This window comes from Glandiceps talaboti, chromosome 7 (assembly GCF_964340395.1).
Source record: "Glandiceps talaboti chromosome 7, keGlaTala1.1, whole genome shotgun sequence".
NCBI classification, from domain to species: Eukaryota; Metazoa; Hemichordata; class Enteropneusta; family Spengelidae; genus Glandiceps; species Glandiceps talaboti.
Genome location: NC_135555.1, coordinates 11,500,187 through 11,525,135, shown reverse-complemented (window position 1 = coordinate 11,525,135; position 24,949 = coordinate 11,500,187). Strand labels below are relative to the sequence as shown.

Sequence of the window (24,949 nt, the reverse complement as noted above, 5' to 3'; positions counted from 1 at the left end):
ATACATTGTATTCTAGATGATGTTGTAGCTTTTGTTATATCAAAGTAATATAGCTATAGTATGTAAATCAAAGTTCCAATCTGTTGCTGTACTTCAGCCATTCATGGTCATCATAGCATAGCTACTGTATCACACATTCAATTAAAATATCTAAAATGGTACTGTAAATTTCATGAACTATCCCGGATTTCGTGAATCATCCGTCCCAGATTTCAAATCCCCAAATTTGTGTCATACGGTGTATTTCTCTGTGATCTGAATTTGTCACATGATTTCTTCTGTCTTCTCTTTCAGTACTGTTATAATGTTGGATTCACCTGAGATGAGAAGTGTCACACCAGCTGCAGCATTCTTTGAGGCTGTTGGTTATTTCTGTATCATGTTTTTTGCATCAGCTGCTATCGGCATTGTGTTTGGCCTCATCAGTGCAATCATATCCTTTTTGTTTGATTGTTGGATGTGAGGTCACATACACATCACTCTTCCCATGGTGGCACTCACACATGTGAATTAAATTCTGTATGTGAGTAGGTAAAGTTTGAGGCACTATTTAATAGGGAAGCCAGTGGGTGATTTGGCAGTGCCTTGGTCATGTGGATCTAATAATTACCCTGTAATCAAGATAGTGTAAATACTAAACGAAGTTGAATGTGCAGTCACTTGAACAAAACACCATTCAACTATGAGTGTAATAACATCAATGTTCACCGATAGCTTATAGCAACATGATGCACTGCAGTAATCATGACCATTTTAGTTTGTGTCTGTGTTAGCTTCTTGCTATTGTCGAATATGAAAAACTTTTAATCATTTAAATGCTTTTTATGCAACAATTTGGCTACCTATACTGAATACTCTGTTGAAATGATTTTTCTTTAACTTTGCATACTTATTAAAACATGTAGATCTTCGTAAAACTCCATCCTTGGAGTTTGGTATAATTCTTATCTTTTCATATTTACCATATGGTCTGGCTGAAGGTATTAAATTATCAGGTAAAGAAAGTTATCTTTATTTATATGTATCTTTTGTAACTAAAAAGTCAAATACATGACTTTCATTACACCATGCAAACACCAAGTTACTGTCTCTGAACAGAAAATAAGGATTAATATATACTCAGGTTGTTCTAAGTCGTGAAAACATCAAAATATGAGTCAAGATGTTACAAATCCCCCGCATTTTTCCAGATTTTTCATAATTATGGTAGTTTGTATAATTATATTATTGTGCCAGAAAATACTTGTGATCCAAGGTTTTGTCACCACTCATGTAACACCATGTAGTGACAAGGCCCCTCCTTGGCCAATGGAAGGAAAAAAAAGATTGGGGAATGATAGTTAAGCAGCTAAATAATATCAGTAAACATGTAATGGCTACGATTACTGAAATATCATTTGTAATTTGATTCACACCAAACTCATGCATGTTGGCTTTTTGATGAATGAATGTATAAAATGATACTAAGAAAACTGTCACCATGTGTATTTACACTGTTTTTTTTAATCATTTACAGGCATCATGGCTATATTATTCTGTGGTATTGTAATGTCACATTACACTCATTATAACTTGTCACCTGTCACTCAGATAACAGTGCAACAGACGTTTCGTACGGCTGCCTTTATTGCTGGTATGTGTGTTTCTATTCTTGCCTTTGTTATTGAATGTCATGCTAACAATTCATGTTTATATTTGTCTTTGTTGCTGGTATTTAAAGTGAGTCTCTATCCTTGCCTCTGTTATTGAATTTCATGTTTATGTTTGGTTATTTAATAATATAAAGTAAAATTTCTTAAATTTGTTCAAATCTTTATCAACCACCCTGCTGATTGAATTTCAATTGTGAAATTAAGGCCCTGAAATAAACTACCTGTAGTGAAAGATTTTTACCTACAGTTGTTGATAAACAGCAGGCTGTTTATTTGCTTCACTGCTAGGGTTTTATACTAATTAAAGTGGCCATAGGGATGAGGAATTGGTATTTAATTTGGATTTTGGATTTACAAAACAGTTTTATAATGGATTCCTACTTGAAAAGTCAATGTGAAACAGTATAGACTAAGTATGTGTTTGTAACTCAATACATCACAAAAAGCTGAACAATGCATACAATTTTGATTATTGTATGTGCGATTTATACATTTATTAATCCTTTGTTGTTTATTTAGTTACAAACAAGGACTTAGCATATGTTGTTTCACATTGATTTGTCAAGTATGAAGCCATCATGATAAAATTGTTTTATAAATTAAAAATCTGAAATAAATACCAAATCCTTATCCATGTGGCCACTTTAATTCACTTACCTTCTAGTTTCATTGAATACAAAATTATTTATAGATAGTGTAAATAGAGAGAATATATGCTGTCATAGGGTAAAGAACAACATGTAACATATATGAAAATAAACTCAGTTCAACCAAGGGGCATTAGCAATATTTTACACAACAAGAGAATACATACTGCTAATATACACCTATTGCATAACTATTAGGACACTAATAGATGTCTAGTGCCCCGAGGGCTGTTATGTAGCAACTATTTCTCAAGGCAGAAAGCCGAGGGAAATTGCTATGAGGGGTAAGATAGTGCCTGAATAAGGCCAGGCATTTAGTGTTTTATAACACATCACATTCTCAGGCACATACAAATTCAATTTAGTATTTCAAGAGTGAAAGCAAATCACTGGTAGGATTCTTGTGCCACTGTAATAGTGCCCTAGGGAAAATTGAAAACAAATATTGCCCTCTGTATGCAAATTGAGGTCACTATGGATTGCTAGTCCATACCATGTGACTCAGTCTAAACCAATCACTGAAGGCTATATGAAAACAATGTGTTATACATGTAATGATTTATATAAAAATGCATACATTGAAATAAATAGGATTTTGAATTTCTTTCATAATGAAAGCCTCCCCCACTATAAATAGCTAAACACGACATGTACAATGCATTTTAAAAAAGAAAACTTCAATATTTTTTGTCATACACCAAACACCAGTAGATAACATTGTAACCATTGGTTTATTCTTTTCAGAAACATGTGTGTTTGCATATCTTGGATTGGCTATCTTTAGTTTTAAACATATCTTTAAACCAGCCTTTGTCATATGGAGTATAGTAAGTATATTGTCCAGCGTTGATGTCAAAACTTAGTTTAAGAGTATGTTTTATACTTGGAGACAGTGAAAACTAAGAATACCAACCTAGATTATGAATTGCATATGACATAATGTCTACATGTGGGTGAATGAATAGTTATACATAAAAGAGTTAGAAATGCGGGAGTACATACATACATACATACATACATACATACATACATACATACATACATACATACCTAACTACATACATACATACATGTACATACATACATACATACATACATACATACATACATACATACATAGAGTAGTAAAAAATATAATGCTGCTAAGACTGTAGTACAAAGGAATGCATATGGAACTTATTTTATTCAGATATGTTCAGGTGTTCACCTAACATTTCTGTATCTCGCCGATATTTCCTTTGAAAAAGAATATTTATTCGAAACGTCAGATTTTACATCTATTTATACGGACTGATTTATAAGTCCCATATGCATTTTTTTCTACATACATATATACATACATACATACATACCTAACTACATACATACATACATACATACATACATACATACATACATACACACATACACACATACACACATACACACATACATACATACATACATACATATATACATACATACATACATACATACATACATACATACCTAACTACATACATACATACATGCATACATACATACACATACATACATACATACATATATACATACATACATACATACCTAACTACATACATACATACATGCATACATACATACATACATACACACATACACACATACACACATACATACATACATACATACATACATACACATACATACATACACAGACACACAGCCACCCACACACACGCACATACTCATACATTGACAAATGGACAGACTGCATTCAGGTATCCTTTTATGGAGCTATAGTAAGATCATGTTTCTGTTTATTTATTTCACTTTACAGGTGTTGATATTGATTGGGAGAGCGTTGAATATATTTCCATTATCATTGGTAGTAAACAGATTTAGAGAACACAAAATTAATAAAAAATTTCAGTGCATTATGTGGTTCAGTGGTAAGTACTGATATATAGTCCTTGTTGTTTTCACCCACCTACATGTACATACAAATTGAAATGGAATTCAGGTGCCATCCAAACATCTTCAGATTGTGTGTCTCTTCTCTTCAAAAATTCCAAATGTAAAACTAGCTTCTTTAAAGGCCCATGAATCAATACCATGCCCTTGCATTAGGGTTATGCTATCAGTGGAGCCATAAGGATTACATGGGATTATTCTTTGTCTAGGATCGAATTTTTCTGTAGCTCTGCCAGGCAACTTTTTTTACACCTAAATTGCAAGCCTAATCCAACCTAAACCTGTTCCGGACTATCATGCTGCATTGTTATGTGGTATGATTCTTAGCTGTACTTTGCAATACAGTAAAACTGAAATTAAGTTGTAAATGGTGAACTATTTTAACATTCTCAAACTTGTGAACTAACACTACCAGTAAAACAAAGTGACCAGTATAGTGTTTTAATTTGGAAAATGTAGAAATGGCAAAGGGTTGGTTTGTGTTCCTTTTGGTGATTGGTTAGTATTACAAAAAATGTATATAAATATAGATATTTTGACTTGACTCAAAAATGGAAAGTTCCTATATATAGTCATATTTGTAAGAAGTATATACATTGTCTTTTCAATTTTGAATAACACATTTCAGTTACGTTTGTGTATGTGTATATTACTGTTGCATATCACTTTTCATGGTATAAATTATGAACCTGAATAATTATGTGGTAGAAACCATACCTGTATATTAACAATATGTCTACTTGTGTGTTACAGGTTTACGGGGTGCTATAGCCTTTGCTCTGAGTCTTCATCTAGAGTTTTCCAACCCAGAAACAAGGCATGTCTTGGTGACCACAACACTTATCATTGTCTTATTTACAATTCTAATATTAGGAGGTTCAACATTACCTCTACTTAAAGTAAGTAACAACCTGTCATTGTCAAATCTGTAAACTGCTATCACTGTTGCATGCTTACTAGCCCCCAATGGGCTTTACCAAGAAAGAGCTATAGGCATAACCTGTGTCTGTCCATGCATCACTGCATCCATGTATGTACAGCTATATCTAGTATGACACTCATAAGCCAATTTCAACCAAACTTAGCACATGTGTCAAATGGTATGGTAGGCACATACACATTTCTTTGTTTCACATATATGGCAGAATGGTGGCCATATTTATCATAAACATTGTATAGCCATATGTTAGACACCAATTACCAATACATTAGTGTCTTCGCAAATAGAAGTCTTGTTTGATAGTTTGTAATATTTTACCCTAATCATGTTATTTTCCAACAGACATTACACCTCACTTGTCTGCATCATTTATTTAATTCTTCACATTTGCCTCGTTTTTCATGAAAAAGAAAACATTTGAAAGTTAGCATTTTATAGACATGAATCAAAGTGTTGTTTTAGGATGATCTCTCTGTGAAAGGATTCCAAGTAGCAATGTGTTGTTGTAGTTTCAGTGTCAATTCACAGTATACACACATACGTACATATGGATGGATGATACATACATACATACATACATACATACATACATACATACATACATACATACATATATCACAACTTTGACATACAAATATGAATACACAAAAACTAGCATATGCAAAATCACATATACGCACACACACACACACACACACGTCACATAAATATACACACATCCACTCACATACATGCACACAACACGTTCACAAACACACATTCTCATCCACACTCTCACACTCATGCACACCCCCCCCACACACACACCCACACCCAGTAGTGAAAATTGTTGTCATCGCATTTAGTTTCCAGTAAATTGTAGCAATATTCCGTCTGTCCATCGTTGTTAACATCACTCCATTGTTTGTTTTCATTTATAGTTATTAAAAGCAGAAAAGAAGCCTAAAACATTATCACTAAGCAAGACTGAAGAAATGGTAAGCCATCTTATCTAATCATGCAGGCAGCAAAGGTTGCTTAAGATATGTATTAACTATCATACACAATAGTGCTGACAATATATGGTGTAAAAGTGTAAAGATGAAAGGGTAATTTTTCTGTATACATACAACATGTTTACATATTTTCCTCTGTTCCGAACACATGCACACAGTCATTTGTTAATTTAAAATACATTTATTCATGTAAAGTAAGAAAGTAGTTTGCTTGATACCTCATTACATGTTGCCATCATTCAATTGTTCTATATACTCCAGCAAATATACAGACTTGTATATATGACAGTCCTGTTACTTTCGCTGACACATTTCCTGTTAGCCACTCATCGAGTGGATTTCATACGCACACACACTTGTTAACCAATCATTGACACTTTTTCACCAGGACTTTTTTGACAGTTAGCCAATCGTTGAATAATGTTGACAGACTCATATATTTGTAAACCAATCATTGACTGTTTTAATTAGCAATTTTCAGACACGGATAAGCCAATCATTAGGTAGCTTTCATTGACATATACTGGTACTTGTAATGTTAATAGCCGGTAACTGACAGTTGACACCAATCAGCCAATTACTGAATAGCTGTCATTAACATATCTACTCATCATCCAATCATTGACAGTCTTTCATCAGTACTGTATATGACACTGATCAGCCAATTATTGAGTTACTTTCATTGACGCATCTACAGATTATCCAATCATTGACTATCTTTTCATTGATTCTTGTAGGGACACGCACTGGATGCAGAGCATTTATCTGAGCTGACAGAAGAGGAATATGAGTTTAATTTTGTCAAACCACATCTGAAAGGTTTTATAAAAGTAGATACTAAATATCTAATTCCTTTCTTCACAAGAAGATTTACAAATGAAGTGAGTATAACCATATATCAGAGATGGTCACTGTTAGATAAATTTCAACTAAGGTATTTTTTTTAAAGTTAGCTGTAACAGATTCATCGTTACTGAGTCTTTACCAGGACTTTGTGTCTAATTTACTTTTAATAGGGACAGCATTGTGTTTGTGTGTGTGTGTTGTTTATTCCTTCTTGTTCATGTTGTAGTTCTGTTGTGTTGTTTATATGCAATAAAAATTTTTTTTTTTTAAATTTAAAAAAAAGAAAAAGTATAGTCATATGATTGTTTAGAACCTTTCAAGGACAACAAGCTGAGTTTTTTGGCCGTAAATTTTTGCTGCGTGTTCAAAAGGTATCTGCAATATTCTACTTACTCAAGCATACTTAACCATCACTTGCAACTGACTGAACTGACTGAAGCTAGAATTAAAACAGCTTATTAATGATCCAGTGATGGAATACAGATAAAACATTTAGACCAATCATTTTTCAATCTTACATGAATACTTGAGAGATGGTTGAACACAATGCAACTCTTAACCAGTCATTTTCATTGTTACAAGAATTGAGAGATAGTCGAATATAGATGCAACCTCTAACAAATCATTTTCATTGTTACAGGAATTGAGAGATGGTCGAATACAGATGAAACACCTAACCAATCAGTGGTATTCTGATGTTAGAGGGCCAGCTTCCGAAACAGATGAGGATGAAAAAGAAACTGAAATATGAGACCCTTAGGATATTAATAAAAAGACTTACAGTGATAAGACAACTCATTAAATACCTACCAAATAGTAGTTTTTAAAAAAAAATAATGATACACACTGGATACAGGAACTCACAGGGAAAATGACAGACTGTTTTATCTCCAGAAATGTTGGTGTACATTAACTTTGTCAACAAGACCCTTTAAGTCTGTGTACATTTAACATTTTCAACCAGCCCCTTTAAGTCTGTGTACATTAACTTTTTCATGCCCGTTTATTAAAGTCTGTGTATGTTAACTTTTTCAACAAAACCCTTTCAGTCTGTGTACATTGACATTTTCAAGAGCTTTTAAGACTTTGTAGTGAACATTTTCAGGAGACATATACTGTTGACACACACACTGTTGAGAGGTGTGTACATTGTCATTTTCTTAAAGATCTTTGAAGTTTCTGTTGATTTTTTCCAGAAGACCCTTTTTGTCTGTGTACACTGATATTTTCAAGAATACCCTCAAGGTCCGTAAAGTGAAGAAGCCCTACATTGACCTTTTCAAGAAGGCCCTTTAAGTTTGTGCACATTGACCTTTTCAAGAAGACCCTTTAAGTTTGTGCACATTGTCGTTTTCAAGTAACCCTTTAAGTCAGTGTTAATTGACAGTCAACTCAATAGGTATGCTGTCCACTTCTCTTTTCTTCAAATTTTTTTTTTTTTTTAAAAAGAACCATTTTTCTGAGAACTTGTAAATGTAATTGAGAAATACTAAAATCCGGTATATTTGTGCAGTCATCTTCTGGGCCTTGGTAACACTTCTATAAAAATCTCTCTGTCGTCGATTTTAATCTACCTGGAAACCTGAACACCATTTAAATGTCTTCTGTGAATTGAATAAGAGATGTGTTAGAAATATGAATATTTAATTTATGTTAATGTTTCGTAGACATTACACATTCAATGCATCATGGGAAATGTAGCCATGACAATTTTGTATGAATCAGAAGTTGCCAAATTAGATAGATTTAACGGTAGATCAAATTTTTATTGAATCATAAAAAAGAGATACATAAGATAGAATACAGTTTTATCAAATTCTCAATTAGATGTATTAAAATGGAATTTACACGCAATGTACCATGAACTTTAACCTTTAACCTTTGTAATTGTGCATACATCATAATGAGGCTGATGGCTGTTATGTCAATATATCAGTGCTGCTATTAGTTTCAGTACCCTCTGATTTCCGTCACCCCCAGAGAGTCTGGGGCAATACAACATGAATGTTTTGAATGAAGATGGTGACTGTCACTTCTTTCAGTTTGTGATTGGATGGGCAATAAATATAGTGTCAGTGATTTGAACTAAGATGGCGGCTATCGATGGATTCAGTTTCTGATTGAATGAAAATGATAACTAATTTTCATTTTCATCAGCCATGTATATAGTTCACGGTAATCGTGATATAGAATTTTGAAAATAATTTTTTGTTACGAAATTAGCCAAAATACTCTTAATAATGTGTAAGTTTACTACAGAAATCATGTTGTGGGTCAGCTGGGGGGGGGGGGGAGCCAGAGGGAGTCTGGGTAATCAAGACTACTCGGCTCTTATCTCCTACATAGTGTAACAGAACAACAGTTCTTGAACTAAAAACAAATGTGCACAAATTATGCTGACACTAGCTTGTTTTATTTATTTTGTAATGAGAAATGTATTGATAATAATTTACTGTCACTTTGCTGAAATAATGACTTTTTCATTCTGATTTTATGTTGAAATCTGAATAACAGAGGTGCACCCTCAAATGTCTGGAGGTTAAAGGTCAGATTCAAAGTATTTGTTGTGGTAAACTGGACTCATTGAATTTATATTTAGTTTAACTCAGTTGTGAAAGGGGGAATTATTCTTTGCTATCTGGGTGTTGCATTATCATAATATCGGTGATTACCGGTATTAATATTATATTATGTATGCATTGTGAAGTGCCAAAACTACAAGTATGGATGGCTGAAAGCAAAGCACCTTGGTTTAGACTACTTACATGATGATCTGTGTTTTGGTTTCACTGTCTTACTAAGTGCTTGTAATGCTAGCAACATCAAATGATTGATTTAGATATGCCCCCCAATGCCTGTTTGCAGATATGTTCATAATTTTTGCTATATTTAAATTATGTTGCTCTTGTGCCCCATCAATAAGAACACATTTGCATATTGACTTCATTTGAACATAGTTCATTAGACTGATGTACGTTATCACTCCCCATTGTGACCAATCAGTTTGAGTGCATTTTTTTCCCAAACTGATCAGTTTTAATTTTCAAACCTCACTCGTTTGCCGTTGCTAGCAAACAACTTACAAGTGGTTAAAAAGACAGCAAGGCAAAATCACAGACCGCAATGTAAGTGGTCTACCTTGATTGACACGGTATGTGGTTTAGAGTGTCTTTAATAACACTGTATTAATTTGTGAAAAGAGTATTCTCTCACTCTGTCGACAATTGGTCCAGTATTGTTCTAGAACATTTTTTTTTATCATTAAATTGTTGAACATTGAATGGATCAGGTCCTATCTTGTACAGTAATTTCTTGGAGGAGATCATTTTTTGTATCTTCATCTTATGTTTTATGAGTATTTATTTCAATCACTTGTGTCAAATCCTAATTCAAGCAGTTTCACCAGATAAACTAAATATTAAGTTGTTCTGCTGTACAGTTTATACAGGGGTTGATGCAGACAAGAAAAGTTGGTGGTTTATGAAATAAAACTTCAGTATTTTAACAGAATTTAGGGGAAATAATACCATGGTAAAAATGTTAAGTTTGGGTTGTAGAGAGCTATTTTATAATTTTACATCACTTACATTATGCGTGATTGCTTAGAAATACAAAAGTGAAAGTTAATGATCGTCTATTGTTCAGTGGTAGTCCTTATAAGTGGGTATGTGTTGTCTCATGGAGGCTAGCCTCATAAATTTGGAATGTTTGAACCTTTAGCTGCCTAGTACATTTACATAATTTCCACCCATGACAGGATCTGCATTTTTTCTCATACATAATGTAAGTGATATAAAATCATAAGATGACTCTCTCTACAACCCGAAGTTTACAAAAATGCCTTTATTTCCTGGAGTTGCGTTCCCCTTTAACAAAGAAACATGCAAAGTAGTGGTGTAGGGAATGTCATGGTTGATTTATACGTGATGGGGGGGGGGGGGGGGGGGGGAGAGGGGTAGTAGGACAATGACTTAAAATTTGCACTTTGCAGTTGCTTATGTTTTAATTGGAAATCATGGCATATTATATCCTCTTGCTGAAGAGATAACAGCCTCTGTTGCACTTTGACCTGTCAAAAATGTTGGATGGATATGTATATATGTACACACACTTGTACAGCTTCTCTCTATACCATATACTAGTCAAACACATTCTTGGATAGTACCCCAAATAGTCTATGATGTATGTATGTGTGTAGTGTAGTGTGTATGCTTCCAATTGTCTACACTACTACACGCATAGTGAAACCCTAGATGACATAGTTGAACCTGCAAACACCCAACTATTTAATAGTCAGTCTTTGAAACTAATACATGCAAAGTTTAGTTTGATTATATTTTCACAGAAACACTGAGGTCATTGTGAAGGGCTCAGTACAAGCCCTCACTATTTTAAAACAAACTGCTAAATGGAATTGAAGACTCAAACCACAATATTTAGTCGTTGTGCTAAGATGTAGGGTGGGAAGGGAAAATTGATATGTAGATATAATTTATTTGAAAAGGAATGTCAAAATTTTATGTAATATATGGCATGAAATAAATCTTGAATTTAACATCAATACTGAATGCAGTACTGTGTATGATGTCACCTATTTGTGTATGATGTCACCTATTGGTGTGCTTGTTTCAACATGTTAGTGATAAAGAGCACATCATAATCTACCGGTAAAAGGCATTCAAATTTTGAAGAGCGCCCTCACATGACCAAATTGGTAATATACTGAAGAGTATTAAAAACAAATTTTCATTCCCACAAGTCTTAAATGGTGTTTTATCATTTTGCTTCATGAATGTTAAAAACTATAAATATCAACATTATCATCATTAGTTGCTCATGATTTATATGGCAATACAGGCAGTTAAAAGTTGTTTCTAGTGTTCTCATCCTTGGTAGTTTGCTGGCGAGATAAACTGTCTCGACATAAAATGGGAAGATTTACCTAAGATCATCAAAAAGGGTGGCCAAATTATTTGTAAAGCAAACTAAAAGTATAGGTTAAGTATAGGTTCTATCTACACCAGATGCATTATGTCAAAGGCTCATAGTGTTCTAAAAGACCCTATCCCCTCAGCAGAATTCAACAAGAAATGTATTTTTAGGAGTGGTAGATACTGTTACATTACCAGTAGTTATTTTACATGTAAACTGTCCCGTCTGATTTGCTCTCTTTAATAACAGTAATCACAATTGTTGTTTGTAGTATCTTATCGATTTAACTTTACCACTGTACTATGCAGTGTTATTTTTTGTATTCTGTTGTGTGTTTTTATCAGTGTGAACTGTCAGTCTGATTTCTCCTAAATGGAATGAATACAGCGATCCTGATTCTGAAACTTTCCATGTTTTTGTGACCCTACCATCATTATAAACCACTAGTCTCTTTACGGCAGTGCTTAGCACGCCCTCCTTAAAGTGGCCATATGGCTGAGGATTGGGTAATTATTTTTGGATTTTGAATTTTTAAAACAATTTTATCAGGACTTCCTACTTGAAAAATCAATGTGAAACAACATATGCCAAGTCCTTGTTTGTAACTCAATATTAGAATGGCAAAAGATTAATAAAGGTGTAAAATTTTTGTTATTGTACATACATACAATAACAAAACTTTTTACACATATTTTAGCTTCTTGCAATGTATTTATTTACAAACACAGACCTGGTCTATGTTGTTTCACCTTGATTTTTCAAGTAGGAAGCCATGATAAATTTTTTTTAAAAATTCAAAATCCAAAAAAAATTACCCAATCCTCATCTATATGGCCGCTTTAATTTTCACTGCATCACATGAAAATTATTTTCCGTCTTACAAGATTTGAACTACACTGTGCTGTTATATGGTAGCATATCCACCAAAATATAAAAAGAGTACATCTTGAAGTATCACATTTCAAAGAGAAAACCATTTGGAATGAAATAGTCAAACCACAGTGATAGCTTTATAAGCAAGGTCAAGTCTTTATTCAACATACTTGCGTCAGTAAAAAAAAAAAACTCATGAATTGCAATATTCTAAATGTACATTTACAAAATAGTCTTCATGTTTATAACATAGAAGAGAAATAAAACAGCTGCAGTGGAAAGTATCAAAACAAGTAGATTTGGGAATGTATTCCATATATAGAATCTATTCCTATCAACATAACAGACGTACATTGCTGTTAGACTGTAAGAAACACAATGTCACTCTGCCTTCATCTGCAAAAGGGTTGACTGATGTGTGAGGGCGCCCCATCATGGCTTACCTTACAGACTAAATTGTGTTTTGTCTTGAAAGAAATGCTAACTACAGAGAAACTAGAACGGTATGTGTATTCAATATTTTTATCTTCATAAAAACACATATTTCTGAAAATACGACATTAATTTTTATGAATATTTTGCAGAAAAGATTCTCGAAACATATTTACAATTTAAGCAGTAGGTATGGAATATTCTAAATAAACAAAATAAAAATAGTTTAATATTTATACACAGAGCATGAAGGTTTCATAAACAGGTATGAAGTATTTTAATATGATTATGTATATTTGTTTTCATAGTGACAGACTTAACCTTCTGGATTGTAGTGTACTGTACCAAACTGTAACAATAATAATTATTAATGTTGGTTTTTATAAAGCGCTTTTCCCACTTTGTGTCAAAGCACTTTATAATTATTACCCCTGGCATGGATCTATAGCAGCACAACTGCCCTTTACTTCCTCAACTCCCTGGGGAGCATATATAAGCATCTATTTGTGCACAGGATTAAAGCATTCACATTGCAACCTCTATCCTACCAGGTCCCAAACTATACAGCTGGGTTGACTGAGGCACAATTGTGGTTCAAATCTTGCCCAAGGACTTTAGCTATCCAGAAACAAATGGCAGTGATGGGGCTCAAACCTGCAACCGGCAGATTCCTAGCCGGCCACTCTAACCATTCACCCATCATGATTCCACAACAACTGTTCTGTACAGTACTGTTCTACACCCATTTATACTGTTGTGTACTGAACTAAATGCATAGTTCTTCACTGTACTGTTCTATACTGTACTGTTCTACACCCATTTATACTGGTGTGTACTGACCTATAGTGTTGTGTACTGCTGTATTGCTCTGTACTGCACCAAACTGTACTGCTGTGTACTGAACTAAATGTATCGATATTGTTTTTCACTGTACTGTACTGTATTGTACTGTACTGTACTGTACTGTATTCTTTGTAACATACCTCATATTTACCCAATATTATGATTTGGCAATAGTCATGTAGTAGTGTACAATTTTAAACTGTTTGATACACAATAATGCCACTGGTTAAGTCTTCGCGACAATGCCTTCACAGACATCACAAAAAATTAGTGACATCAAATGTGCACAACTCGGTACATGTTTTTCACAGCAGATGAATATGGCGTCACTGGCTACAACTGGCATGGACACTAGTGTAGAAACTCTAGTCACTGGTGATGCTTTACAACTCAACGCAGAAGATACCAATTGGGGTTTTGCTAGGGAGTCTAACACTTCCTATCCCTACCATAACCGTGATCATAACTCCCTAAGACGAACACAAATGTATGCATACTGAACAATTAATACACCGTCCTGTATTATTGTCAATTTGATAATCTTCAATTTTATCAAAGTTGGCACAAAATGTCAATTTTCTAAGGAAAGAATACTCGTCCGACTTACAGCCTTTAGTGTAGATAACAACTAAGTAACAATACATGATTTGTGTAGTATTGGATCTCGCCATTGACAGAGTTCAGAGGTCAACTTAAAGTTGTCTCTGTCTACAATATTAAGTATTCAAGTCTGAACAATTCTACACTTCACAGTATACACAAGCAGTGACAGCAGTTACCAAAATGCAAAAGATATGACAGAACTTGGAGTAAATATCTGGAATAAAAAAAAAAATTAAATCATTTTTAGCGAACACTTTAGAGGACTAATGACATTTCTATGGATAAATACTGTAAAGTATTAGCCTTTATTCAATGTACACATTAAAATTTACTACCTTGTGGAATACTCATCAGAAAAGATGAACAAAAAAATTGACAGTTGTGTAAGGTGTTAGGATTCTTTGTGAAATGGACACCCATCAGCACATGTGACAGTTAAAGCCATTAGAAGCACATAACAACTTTCAATTACAATGACAAATACATGTAATGTACCACTACTTTGAAAATACACAGAAATAGTTGAACCATACCGAGAATTTGTCTCGTATTCTAGCTACTAACAGTTTTGATGATGAAAAAAGAAATATGCAATATGCAATAATGTTTTCAGTATTGCACTGCAGTGCAAATACCACTAGTATGTGCACACACCAGTGCAAATAATCTCTAGTACATACATGTACGTAATCATGTTCACTCCTGAAACATCAGCATTTCATAAACTTATTCGGACCTTGAACTTTCTACTGTAAGTATTGTTGTGGTGTACATTGTACTTACCTGAAACCTTCAAGTTAGTAGTGTAGTACTGTGATAAACTAAATCAATTTGATCACATCTACACTTCTACGACTCTATAAACAAAACAAAATAGTTATACTTCGATTAGTGTTAATGTTTCAAAATGAAGCAGAAAAATATACTTGATAGATAATATTCCCCAATACATTTCTTTGCTCAGCCAAGGAAATATGAATGACCTAGGAGGCCCTGTCACTACATGTTGATAGACGAGTAGTGACAAAACCCTTTGTTAGGTCACAAGTACTTCTGGATGAGTGAAGAAAAATATTGGGGAATAAATAATATAATTATACTTCGTAAGCATAATTCATGAAAAATCTGGAAAAATAATGACACTTTGGGAATTTGTGACTCATATTTCGAGCACCAAGCATTCGGTGGTGTAGATGCGAATTGTCATGATGTAGAACCAGGCTAAGAATTTCATTTTTTTTCCTTCACATTTTAATGTTAAGGCGTGGGGGTCATGGCTACAACAAAATGCCAACCGATACAATCTGAAGGAAACCTCAGGAACACCCTAGGGGTGGTGACTATCTACCTGTAAACAGGGGTTATTCTTACCTTCTGAGGTGATTTCCTGTGATATGATTTGTTAAACTGTTTGCATCTACACACATAATACCACACTGGGGACATACAAATCCACCATGGTGTTGGGCATAGTGATGTGTAAATGTCATCAAGTCATCACTTGTCTCGTACACACACTCTTCACACTTGTACGGTGCTCTGAGATCGCCAAACTCAACCTGTAACAATGGCAGGAAATGTATGAATTTAAGCTGGTATTTAACTCTATACAGGTAAGAGGGTTACTACAACCCATAACACCGAAGTAAGGCATTTTCTGTATCTACCACATTTGTTTATAGCATCCATATCAAGTGTAAAAGTATACTGTTTCATTTGCTAATTGACCACATTAGAAAGGCCACATGCTGGGCTTGTAAATAAACCAATTCAAACAGTATACTTTTACACTTGATCATATGAATGCTATAAACGAGTGTAGCACATAGAGAAAGTGCTTTATTTCAGTCTTACTTGTTCTAATGTGAATGCTATAAATGAGTGTAGCACAGTGCTTTACTTTGGTCTTGTTGTAATTTGAATGCTATAAATGAGTGTAGCACACAGAGAAAGTGCTTTACTTCAGTGTTACTCGTTGTACAAAAGTCAATTAGATATAGTTAATGTTTTCTGCAATGACTTACGATATAATTTTATCATGTACCTCACAGTGAATAATATATATTTCTTGTTTTTACCAAACAATGTTATTCCCTGGCAGTGTGCTTTCTACACCCAAATTGATGCATCATTTGTAGTAAACAGGTAAAAACTGCCTTAGTTACTCTATTATTTTACAGGGGGGTTCCCCATCAAAATCATGAGACAGGTTCTGGATATCTCTACAAGTCTTACAAGATTTCCCCTTCTGTCACCATGGTACCCAACCTTTAGCCACTGTAGTGCAGTTTATAGTGAAAAATTAAGTCCGACCTGTTTCTGCCATCAGTACACTTGTTTTGATTTTATTAATACTATCAACTTGATTATGATTTTGGAAGATAAAATAACACCTCTGTAACTTTTTCAACTCGGAAATCTTGTAAAGAAGCCATACTGTGCTTGAGATGTGTTCAACCGTTTTGTGGATTTAAATTTCTGCAAGGGTTTATAAGACAACCTCACGTGATGACATCACATTTACAACAATATCTTTGTCTTGACAAATACACACAGGCGAAGATGATGATATTGTTGTAAATGTGATGTCATTACCAGAAGTTTTCCCATATTATTTTGATTGGGAACCCTGGTAAAGTTAGTCTTAAAATCAGGCAGATCTGACCTACTTGCCATCCTTCAGGTTCAGTGTCAATATAAGAATTTTGATCTCACCCTATGTACATGCTTAGTACCAGGATAATGTTCTGATAATATTGGTAACGATGTCTTGCAGCCTTGACAGATTATTTCATCTGAACTTTCACCTTTCCTCTGACTGGCAATGTCTGGTATTGTATCGTCGTGGATTTTCAGATGTTCTGATGTGTGAATACTTGACTTGGCAGTGACATGTGATAGCTGTTTACAGTCTCCCACCTTTTGACCAGTTCTAGTGACAGTGACACTGTCTTTGATTGGACTGGTTGTACCATCTCTTCGTTGACCGTCTTTCATGGCTTTTGAAGTATTGTGATGACCTCCAGGGGGGAAAAAAACAGCACACATTTGATTACATTACAGAAGAGAAATTCATACATTTGATGATAGACTACTTGTAAGTTGTACATATCCCTCAACAACATAACAAGACTGTATCGTAATCTAGATTTGTTGAAGTTCCTCTAAGATTTCCTAAGATCATGTAGATCAGTGCAGTGAACCTACAATTACAACTGTCAAAAAAACACTGGTGCATTTGTTTGAATAAGCTGAGGTGAGCCAAGGAAAGACAAAATGAGGTAAAACCAAAAATGCAACTAATACAAAAATAGCACCAATGGCATTGAGGCAAAACTGTAGTTTTTTTGTTATTGTTTATCTGGTTTCCTATCAAGATACAAACATATTTTCACCAGTTTACAGTTCAGAATTTCTCTTACCTTGGCAAGAAGTTTTTCCATTTTGAGACTGTGTGGTGATGACTTCTGCATTACCAGACTCTGTGTATCTGTCCATATCTCTCTCTTCACTGTTATTAGTTGTACATAGATTTGTTGGACTCGTCGGCATAGTTTGATCAACAACAACTTGTATGATCTCTCCTTTGGATGATGATTCACTAGATTTTGAAATGATTGGTTCAGTTTTGACTTTGTCTTCTATGTTTTCAACTTTCTGGTATTTGTTGGCAGGACTGTTACAACTGCTATCTTCTTGTATTTTCCTCTTCTTTAAGGGCTCTTCTTTCAAGTCTCTGCTGAGTGTCTGATTGTCGGATTTGTGATCACTTGGTACAGTTCTTTCTTTGACACTGTCTGCAGCCATGACACTATTATTTGTTGCATGCTGTGGCAATGGAATTGTGATTGGAGTTCTGGCCAGTGTGCTGAGCACAACCTTCACAGGGGAATTAGCCAACTGAGTGACAGGTGCTGTTTTTCCATTTGTGATTGTAGGTGGTGTAGCTACTGTAGTAGTTGCAGTTGGCGGTGAGTGTGATGAAGATTTCACAGGTGCACTGTTTGCTACTGTTCCACTTTCTAACATCTGTGACAGTTCTGATTTTTTGGTTACGTTGTTGCCAACAGCATGGGAGTCTACAGGTTTCCCTACTACACTGCATCCTGATAATGTCATAGTACTGGGTACAAATACGACAGGTGTTGGTACACGTTGGTGGCCTGCTAGTGGACTTGTTTTGGTAGCTCCTGCTGCTGTGGATGTGGATGTGAGTGGTGTTGCTAGAATGACTTGTTGGGATGTGGCTGGCATCATTGCAACTTTACCCGCAGTTTTGGGGCTGACGGCATTGGTTGATTTTTGGGTGTGATGGACAAGGCCGGGCAATCTCACTAGTGGTATCCCCTGTGGAAGAACATTATGCATGTGCTCGAGATCTATTGGTTCTTGACACTGTACAAACACCATACCAGCTGGTAGGTGAGGTTTACCACCTCCCGCCATGGATACCGGTACCATAGATAATGGCTTGTTAGATTTCTGAGCCATCGGCAAACACTTGGCGTCTTTTGATTTCCCTTTCAATGGTGGGAGAGGCAACTTTCTGGCACCACTTGATCCCATCTCAGTTGGTGACTTTGGAGAGTATCTCACTTTAAGTATGACATCTTTTTGTTCAGGTTTAGCAATAAATTCTAACTTGTTGTTGACTGTAAGGGTCAGAGACGTGAAAGTAAATGGTAAGTGTTTCTCCCACATGTCCCTGTCATTCACAATCACATATCTTAACCCATTCTCCAGTAACCTATAGAGGTGATGCAACTCATCTACAGCATCTTTAACAGGCTTGTCATCAGCCATAATGACATCTTTTCCCTTCCCTGGTTTCACAGCGGGGTTAGCTTTAAGAAGAGGTTGTAATGCAGTAGCTACATTTTTTAGGACACCAATGATTCGCAGTGTTTCTGGGCTGCTGACAGTCTTCGTATCTGTAGAATCAGTGATTGGTTGAAGTGCTGCCGCCACACCATGCAAGGCACCAACGATGTCCTGACTAGCTTCAAAACCAGACTTCTCATTCTCACCATCTTGACTGTCCTGTTTAGTATGTGATGTCAGTTCAGCTGCACACACCAAACTAGCAGTACATGTACTTGCCTGGTTGGAATTTGAAAAGCTTTGACCTTGAACATTATTTTCAGTTTCTTTACCAGTATCTTTCACTGCTGGAGCCGAACTTGGCTTTGGTATTTTAGGTACATGGGTTGATTTTGGTTTGATTTTTGATACTGGATTTGATGTATACAGTGCATTACCATCGGTGCTTGTACTAAATCTATTTGGATTTTTGGACCTGGATGCTATGTTATGCCAGCATTGGTAATGTACTTCCAATTCAATTTTAGAAGTGATGTTTTTATCACAGAGATCACAGTTGTGAGGATACTGTACACAGGAACCTGAGGAAAGAAAACAAAAACAGTTACCTGCTTTGCTGTTATCAAGTGACACAAAATTTTGTATATCACAAACAAATCTCCTAGATCTAACACATGCAATTTGTGGAAATCTAGGAATTGACAGAATTAGCTAAAATGCCAGGTGCATAGATCGAAGACTTGTTAGAATTGGCTAAAATGCCAGGTGCATAGATCAAAGACTTGACAGAATTGGCTAAAATGCCAGGTGCATAGATCGAAGACTTGACAGAATTGGCTGAAATGCCAGGTGCATAGATCAAAGACTTGTCAGAATTGGCTAAAATTCCAGGTGCATAGATCAAAGACTTGACAGAATTGGCTAAAGTGCCAGGTGCATAGATCGAAGACTTATCAGAATTGGCTAAAGTGCCAGATGCATAGATCGAAGACTTGACAGAATTGGCTAAAATGCCAGGTGCATAGATCGAAGACTTATCAGAATTGGCTAAAGTGCCAGATGCATAGATCAAAGACTTGACAGAATTGGCTTAAGTGCCAGGTGCATAGATCTAAGACTTATCAGAATTGGCTAAAGTGCCAGGTGCATAGATCTAAGACTTGACAGAATTGGCTTAAGTGCCAGGTGCATAGATCAAAGACTTGACAGAATCGGCTAAAGTGCCAGGTGCATAGATCGAAGACTTATCAGAATTGGCTAAAGTGCCAGGTGCATAGATCAAAGACTTGACAGAATTGGCTAAAGTGCCAGATGCATAGATCGAAGACTTGACAGAATCGGCTAAAGTGCCAGGTGCATAGATCGAAGACTTATCAGAATTGGCTAAAGTGCCAGGTGCATAGATCAAAGACTTGACAGAATTGGCTAAAGTGCCAGGTGCATAGATCGAAGACTTGTCAGAATTGGCTAAAGTGCCAGGTGCATAGATCGAAGACTTGACAGAATTGGCTAAAATGCCAGGTGCATAGATCAAAGACTTGACAGAATTGGCTAAAGTGCCAGGTGCATAGATCGAAGACTTGACAGAATTGGCTAAAATGCCAGGTGCATAGATCGAAGTCTTTAACAGGACTGGCTGAAATGCCAGGTTTATAGCCAAGAGACAACCATCTGGGTTTGAAAACCATGCCATTCATATACATGTACATGTTTACTGTCAAACCAGTATGTCATATCAGATAGCCAAGTCTCTGGGCTAGGTGTACAGTAACAGATCTGGGAGCTTTGCAAAATGTGCTGAAATGCCTAGTGCATTGTAGATGTAGCTGTATTTTACCAGGTGTTATTTTCTTAATGGCTATATACTTACATTTGTGTAAAAGAAATTCTTTGATGCTCTGACAGGATCTGAAACACGATTTACACAACAGAAGATCTGGTGGTTCTGAAAGTGATTTTGAAAAAAAAACCATGAAAAGTTAGACAATTTATAGTTTCCTTTCTGTTAAACATACGTGTACAGTTTGGTAATAAAATACATGCATAGACAGACAGCTCAAGGACTTTTCTGACTTACTATGGCAACAAAATTATTTGCCATATCTATACTATGCTCAATGAGTAATATAACACAACCACCCTCTCAGTGCCACTGCCGTTTTGTTAAAAATGGTGAAGGTGAATACTGGAGTGGTTCATTTGTAACTGAATTCAATAAACTCAATATTATGTGATGGAGATATCCTTCAACATTGTGGTTATTATTAATATTATGTACATGTACGTAAGAGCTGCATAGGTGAACATTTGCACTAAAAATGTCACATGTAAAAATAATCATTTGCAAATGTTGTGTTTTGTTTTACAAACATTTGTTCCATCTTTTCCTCACCTACACCCTTTCGTGTATTGGTGTAAGATCAAACTGATGTGAGAAACTTCTCAGAAGGGTGCACAGTGTAGTGGGCGGAGGGGAGTTTCTAAACATACGCTGCTAGTATTTGCAATTCAGAAACGAGATATCAAATCTTTAAAATATTGCATATGATTAATGTGTTGGATGTTGATGGCACACAATGAAATTAGTACTTGATCAAATATTCAGAATACAGATGCAAATATTTGGTAAGTTTACGGTAACACGAGCATACGGCTCCCACCCCTCCATTTTGTTTGGTTTCGTCCAACGTGCTAGACTAAACGCGACCTCTTTCCTCATGTGAACTGAATTCATAATTCATCGACCTCACGGTGACATCGACGATGGTCCAATTCAACACAATACAAACACACATGTACAGCGAACGTGAGACAAAAGTGCAACGTTAAGAAAAACTCTGCATTGCTCCCGAAAAGAATTGTAAACATATTTCAGCGAGCAACTATTATATTCAACAATCACACGCAATTCTGACAAAATGCAAAAAAAAAGTCAATGAAATATTATCAAAGGGCAACACTGCATCGTTTCGTAGACGAATCGATGTGAAAATTAAGCTTCTCGCCGGCACACTTACTTCTCTGCTCTTGACTAATCTCCATGTTGACTAGTAAGAAACTGCAATTTACCGGAAAATATATGCGATATGAATTATGACCATGAACTCAGCCATTGCGCACCAAAACCTCCTACGCTATCGCTAGCATGCTGGAAGAGAAGCCATATGCTAATCAGATGCTGAATGGGTCGATATTTTATCGCCACTTCATTGGCCAGTGTCTCAATTACGTCACTGTCACGCTTCTGTCACATGATAATATCTCAAAGTCACTTGACTCGTGTATTGCGACTATCAGAGTATTGAGAGTCCTACCTGCAAAAAAACCTACATGATGTATGTTATTTGCATAACGAGAACAGATAGATGACTGAGATAGACTGTCGAAAGCGAAAGGTGGGGAGGGGGGGATTCTCCTATTGGAAAGGTTTGCACACGGGAACTCAGGTTTTAGTTATGTTTACGAAAGGCAAATAAACAAACAAGCAAGCAAACAAACAAACAAACAAACAAAAACTACTACTTCTACTTATTCTAGGGTGTTATTAAAGTCACGGCGACCATTTCAAAGGCTTGGTCCTTCAATAATGCGCATAATCGGGCCTAGTGGCATAGAAACGTAACATTGTTGATACAACCATGTAAGTGGATATCTAGGCCTAGTGTTCAGTGTTTGTTGTTATTGTTTGTTTGTTTGTTTGTTTGTTGTTATTTTTCGTTAAACAAATCCCCTTTAGCATTACATGTGTTAGTATATTATGACTCTCGGAGCTTACGGTATGTGTCATCACAGACAGGTAAGAAACCTGTCAGTGGTGTCATCCAAAAAGGGTTTACTCCCAGGGCTAATCCCCTTATTTGAGTATCCGTATATGTGCCGCCCTTTGGGATGTGTTTTCTAGCCCTTTGGTCTAAAATGGGGCCTTTTTTCTAGTTGCAGAGTCTAAAACGGGGTCCACTTTGCCGCATTATTTTCGGTTTTGCTTGGTCTAAAATGTAGTCCATTGTTTGTCCTTTACCAAATCAGAACTACCATTCATTGTCCCGAAATGTTGCCTCCTAAGGAAATGTATTTTGGTCTAAACTTTCATCTTTTAAAAACCAATAATGGTCTAAAATAGGGTATTGGTTTTTGGTCAAAGAGGTCAGGTCTGGTCTGGGGTTTCAAGTTCAAGCACTGGCCACACACTCCTTCCTACCAGAGCTAATCACTGGTACCGCCTCGGGGAGGGGTGAGGGGTTTAACCGTGTTGGTGGCGTTCGAGTCTGAGTATGCTTTTAGAATTTAGCCTTAGGCCTAAAAAGAATTGTTTAGTTCCGATTACCCAACCCCGTCTAGTTTTTCACGTCGACCCTAAACTTTTTGTGTACACGTAAGTTCGAGAAAAAATTGATAAAATCGCGAAAATTTTGAAGTCTCTCAAGAAATAGTGGATGCGTAAAATGACATCAACTTAAAAAGAGATTATATGTAACTGTTCTTCCAATCTGTAATGGCTGTACAGCTGCTGGGAGGAAACCAGTAACACATGACAGAAACCATATGGAAAACAACGGAAAACATAACTACCTGAACTAGACACTCGCATATGAAAAGAACAATATTTAAAAAGTAAAATAAACAATCTACCTACCCCACCTATTCTAAAATTGAACGTAATCGGAACCACAGGCCTTATCTGCCTGAGAAGGGGTCTACTAGTACGAATGCAGTGCAAGGGGCTCATCATCAACATACATTTGATGTGGTATGTGTGCAGCGCCACCATGCATCAGGTTGTTGAGCACGGATAGTCTTGTATGCAGTCTCAGATCAGTGATGATAGTAAGTGAACCGCCGTTATTCATGGCCTGGGAGAGTTTTTTTTTTTTTTTTTTTTTTTTTGGGGGGGGGGCATTGGAAAAATCAAAGCTATGGGGAGGAGGGGGGGGGGTTACTAAAAAATTGAAGCGTGACGGGCCAGTCCTACCTACTCATTGACAAATATTTTGTATCCGTATAGAACACACTATATTCAGTTATATGGATATGATGGAACTTGAACACGCCTTCCAAAAATGTGCAAACATCTTGTTAAAACAATTATACATATCACTGTGATCCAACCAACTGGTTCAATAATAAAGAAGTCCACCAAATTATGATTTTTAATGCTCCTCTTTGCACTGAACTCAGGTATGATAACATACGAGTCGCATCGATAAATATATCCACACAGTCACGCCAATGTATCGCATGTTCAATTCTTAAGTCTTTGACTACATCCGTTGTTGAACGTGTTTAGCTCTCTACGGTCATTCCATTATATCATACCGATATATATATATATATATATATATATATATATATATATATATATATATATATATATATATATATATATATATATATATATATATATATAGTTTTGGTAGTACTGGAACTCTTTCTTGG

At 35.7% G+C, this 24,949-nt stretch overlaps 2 protein-coding genes and 1 long non-coding RNA gene across 4 annotated transcripts in view; 1 reads left to right on the top strand and 2 right to left on the bottom strand.

Annotated features, from left to right (window-relative positions):
• The window catches only part of LOC144437585 (sodium/hydrogen exchanger 8-like), a 73,006-nt gene extending 63,726 nt beyond the window's left edge, over positions 1–9,280 (top strand). For both annotated transcript variants that reach the window (XM_078126553.1, XM_078126554.1), the window contains exons 7-15: positions 295–433; positions 890–995; positions 1,517–1,633; positions 3,044–3,126; positions 4,098–4,209; positions 4,985–5,130; positions 6,092–6,148; positions 6,904–7,047; positions 7,653–9,280. In XM_078126553.1, coding sequence (XP_077982679.1) covers positions 295–433; positions 890–995; positions 1,517–1,633; positions 3,044–3,126; positions 4,098–4,209; positions 4,985–5,130; positions 6,092–6,148; positions 6,904–7,047; positions 7,653–7,763 — 1,015 coding nt within the window. In that variant the 3' untranslated portion in view covers positions 7,764–9,280. The remainder of the gene's footprint in view (positions 1–294; positions 434–889; positions 996–1,516; positions 1,634–3,043; positions 3,127–4,097; positions 4,210–4,984; positions 5,131–6,091; positions 6,149–6,903; positions 7,048–7,652) is intronic.
• The window catches only part of LOC144438338 (uncharacterized), a 302,136-nt gene that overhangs the window by 197,415 nt on the left and 79,772 nt on the right, over positions 1–24,949 (bottom strand). The window lies entirely within an intron of this gene.
• On the bottom strand, positions 13,002–22,646 carry LOC144437367 (uncharacterized). The gene is made up of 7 exons (XM_078126292.1): positions 22,534–22,646; positions 21,387–21,461; positions 18,118–20,097; positions 17,411–17,715; positions 16,067–16,254; positions 15,479–15,552; positions 13,002–14,909 (listed from the first exon to the last, which is right to left on the bottom strand). The coding sequence occupies exons 1-6, from the start codon at positions 22,556–22,558 to the stop codon at positions 15,537–15,539; spliced, it is 2,589 nt and encodes an 862-aa protein (XP_077982418.1). The 5' UTR covers positions 22,559–22,646; the 3' UTR covers positions 13,002–14,909; positions 15,479–15,536.